This window comes from Colobus angolensis, unplaced genomic scaffold (assembly GCF_000951035.1).
Source record: "Colobus angolensis palliatus isolate OR3802 unplaced genomic scaffold, Cang.pa_1.0 Scaffold484, whole genome shotgun sequence".
In the NCBI taxonomy this organism is placed as follows: Eukaryota; Metazoa; Chordata; class Mammalia; order Primates; family Cercopithecidae; genus Colobus; species Colobus angolensis.
In genome coordinates this window covers 662,920-667,075 of record NW_012118310.1, presented here as the reverse complement: position 1 = coordinate 667,075, position 4,156 = coordinate 662,920, and the positions used below count along the sequence as shown (strand labels likewise).

Here is a 4,156-nt window from a genome sequence, read left to right as displayed (position 1 = left end):
GATCCGCCTGCCTCGGCCTCCCAAAGTTCTGGGATTACAGATGTGAGTCACCGTGCCTGGCCTCCTTCTGCTCTTTGAATGATACTTGGCATTTGGTAGGAACTCCATAAATATACGTTGAATGAAACGACTTGTATTAGTTTCCCATTAATTCATTGCTCTGAAATGTGCTCTGGAGTTGCTACTGCTCCAATCCAGGAATTGCACTGATGAACACAGCGGAAGCAAGCTGTGCGTGGCCTCCCCTCCCGAGGCTCATATGGGACTCCTTGGGCCCATGAAAAGGGAAACAGGACAATTTCCAGGATGGCTGCCCAGACTTGGTCAGGATCCTTTTGTGGGATGGCTCATGCATGCACACAGTTCACTCAGAGTACAGAGTGGGTCAGCCCACTCCCCGGGCCCTGCCACCAGTGCCAGGTTCTTCTCTGAATACTGTCAGTCTTGGCAACCTGGGCTTGAGTCCTTGTTGGTATAACTGAATTTTCTTGTGTCTTCACTTTTCAGAGGAATGTTTGCTGGGGGACTGAAAGAGATGGAACAGGAAGAGGTCCTGATCCACGGCGTGTCCTACAATGCTATGTGCCAAATCCTACATTTCATATACACCTCCGAGCTGGAGCTCAGCCTGAGCAATGTGCAAGAGACACTGGTAGCTGCCTGCCAACTTCAGGTGAGGCATGTCTCATCTAGCAAGGCAGACACACACCCAGGTGGGGTTCCCTGAGATGCCCATGATGCCTGCCAGGCACTAGCATTGGCTTGAAGATGGATCAGGAGTGTGAGGAGACCAAGCAGTGAAGAAGGCCATGAAGTGGGGAGGACTCTGGAGTTGTGCCCTGGAGCTAAAGCAGAGCTGCTTCAGACACCCCAGGCCTTCTGCCTTTGCCCTCTTCACTATTGCTGGTTGTTTCCCCACTGTCTGAGTCTCCGTGTCATTGAAAGCATCCTGCACATAAGCAGGTAGGCTGACCCGAGGCTGCATGCAGACGTCCTGTATGCTTTGGGGTCTGGCAATGCGGAGCGTCCACCAGCATTGCTGCCAGGGCCCTTCCTGCCTGTCCCTGCACTGGACCACTTCAGTCTCTTGAAAACATGCTTTTTGTTATTGAACTTTATCTATTTATTTCTCCGTCCATCCATCCATGCATGCATCCATCCATCCATCCATTCATTCAATTTATTGGAGACAAGCTTTCTGTCTCGTCCAGGCTGGAGTGCAGTGGCACAATCACAGCTCACTGCAGCCTCAACCTCCTGGACTCCAGCAATCCTTCTGCCTCAGCCTCCTAAGTAGTTGGGACCTACAGGCATGCGCCACCATACCTGGCTAATTTGTAAATTTTTTTTTATAGAGATAGGGGCTTGCTTTGTTGCTTAGGCTAGTCTTGAACCCCTGGCCTCAAGTGATCCACCTCAGCCTTCCAAAGTGTTGGGACTACAGGTGTGAGCCAATGCGCCTGTCCTGTTTATTTTTTTAAAAGACAGGATCTCACTCTGTTACCCAGACTGTAATGCAATGGCATGATCATAGTTCACTGTAACCTCTACCTCGTAGGCTCAAGTAATCCTCCTGCCTCAGCCTTCTGAGTAGCTGGGACTAAAGATGCGTGCCACTGTGCCTAGCTGATACATATATGTATATATATTTTTATAGGGATGGGATGGGGCCTTGTTTTTTTTGTTTTGTTTTGTTTTTTGTTTTTTTGAGACAGAGTCTTGCTCTGTCACCCAGGCTGGCATGCAGTGGCACGATCTCGGCTCACTGCAACCTCTGCCTCCTGGGTTCAAGCACTTCTGCCTCAGCCTCCTGAGTAGCTGGGATTACAGGCGTGTGCCACCATGCCCGGCTAATTTTATTTGTATTTTTAGTAGAGATGGGGTTTCTCCATGTTGGTCAGGCTGGTCTCGAACTCCCGACCTCAGGTGATCCACCTGCCTTGGCTTCCCAAAGTGCTGGGATTACAGATGTGAGCCACTGCGCCCAGCCAGGGATGGGGCTTTGTTATGTTGCCCAAGCTGGTCTCAAACTCTTGGCCTCAGGTGATACTCCTACCTTGGATTCCCAAAGTTCTGGGATTACAGGTGTGAGCCTCTGTGCCCAACCTGTTATTGAAGTTTAAGTACTTGTTTTCCTACAGAATTCAAAAAGTTTTCTGAGGCTTTGACAGTGTGACTTATGCTTTGGAGGGTTATTCTCAGTGGTGTGGGTGCAATTACACAGGACTGGGCCTGCAGGTGCCTTTGAGCTATCAATCAGAGGCCTGATATGAGTTGAGAGTCACCTCTTCCCACATTTCTTAAAAGTGAAACAGAATGCTATGCTAAGTTCATCATTTTGACCTTTCTTCCCATGAGGGCAGGTTTGGCGCAATTGAAAAAACACTCAAGTCATAGGAAAACCAACCTGTTCGGGGGCATATGGAGGTGCCACCCCATGTAACAAGGCCCTGGCGGCCTGGCCTCCCTGTGCCCTATTCTCAGATTGTTAGGACCTGGATGCTGGGTGGATTGATCTGAGATGACTGACTTGTCTCACCATACCTGCATGGTGAGTAGATGGAGTTGGGTTTTACAACAAAAGAATTTCCCCTTCTTCTTTTGTTTAGAGATCTCTTCTGTCCCCACATCCCTGTCATTTTCGCTTTGGGAACCCTCATCCAGTTCTCCACCCTGGCAGCAGTTAATTCCTGATTCAGCTGCCTTTGAAACATCTCCCCCAGCATGGCTCAACTTCAGCCGTCCTATCTCCTCCTCCACACCTGCCACTCTCCTGGAGCTCCCCTGCCAGTCCCCCTGCTCTGTGTGTCCTGTGACCATCCTGCCAGTTCCCTGGGCTCAACCTCAGTGACTCCTTGAGCCTGTCCACCTTCTTAATTCCCTGTGTCCAAGTGAGGACAGGTCATCCTTCTCAGTATTGCTTGTAACCATCTCTGTTCTGTGTTTCCATTTCCTTCCCCTTTGCCTGGCCTCCATCTCTATATTTCTGCCATTTCCTTCTTCTCCCTGCAGCGATCACACACACTGATACCAGATCATCTTCCTAACACCACTTTCACTCTCACCAGTCAGCTTGGAGGCCTGCAGTCTCTCTCTGTCGGTTTGGCCAGTGCTCCCGACAGCCCTGGGTCATCTCCCCTAGTGCCTCAGAGGCTATCTCAGGGGCAGCAGCCTAGCTTTGTTTTTTTAATATATCAGGCTTCTGGGCCAGGCTTGGAGGTTCATGCCTGTAATCCCAGCACCTTTGGAGGCCAAGGTGAGAGGATCGCTTGAGGCCAGGAGTTTGAGATCAGCCTGGTCAACAAAGCAAGACCCCATCTCCATAAAAAATAAAAATAAGTTAGTTGAGCACAGTAGTGTGCCTGTAGTCCCAGCTACTCAGGACACTGAGGTGGGAGGGTCAAGAGTTCAAGGCTGCGGTCATGCCACTGCACTCCAGCCTGGGTGACAAGAGCGAAACTGCATCTTTAAAAAAAAAAAAAGTGAGACAGTCTTTGCAAAGAGTGAAGCAGTCCTGTGTACATGGGCATGGATCAGTCTCCAAGCTTTATTGTAAAAACCGGGCCAGGTGCAGTGGCTCACGCCTGTAATCCCAGCACTTTGGGAGGCCGAGGCGGGCAGATCACGAGGTCAGGAGATCAAGACCGTCCTGTCTAACACAGTGAAACCCTGTCTCTACTAAAAATACAAAAAATTAACTGGTTGTGGTTGCATGAACCTGTAATCCCAGCTACTTGGGAAGCCGAGGCAGGAGAATCACTTGAATCCAGGAGACGGAGGTTGCACTGAGCCGAGATCATGCCACTGCACTCCAGCCTGGCCAACAGAGCGAGACTTCATCTCCCCCCCCGCCCCCCCCAAAAAAGGCCTGGCACTGTGGCTCACACCTGTAATCCCAGCACTTTTGAGAGGCCGAGGAGGGCGGATCACAAGGTCAGGAGATCGATACCATCCTGGCTAACACAGTGAAACCACGTCTCTACTAAAAACACAAAAAATTAGCCGGGCATGGAGGTGGGCGCCTGTAGTCCCAACTACTCAGGAGGCTGAGGCAGGAGAATGGCGCAAACCCGGGAGGTGGAGCTTGCAGTGAGCTGAGATCGCACCACTGCACTCCAGCCTGGGTGAGAGAGCGAGATTCCGTCTCAAAAAAAAA

At 50.6% G+C, this 4,156-nt stretch overlaps 1 protein-coding gene across 1 annotated transcript in view; it reads left to right on the top strand.

Moving 5' to 3' along the window:
• The window catches only part of KLHL22 (kelch-like family member 22), a 49,278-nt gene that overhangs the window by 17,472 nt on the left and 27,650 nt on the right, over positions 1–4,156 (top strand). The window contains exon 4 of the mRNA XM_011959174.1: positions 508–673. Coding sequence (XP_011814564.1) covers positions 508–673 — 166 coding nt within the window. The remainder of the gene's footprint in view (positions 1–507; positions 674–4,156) is intronic.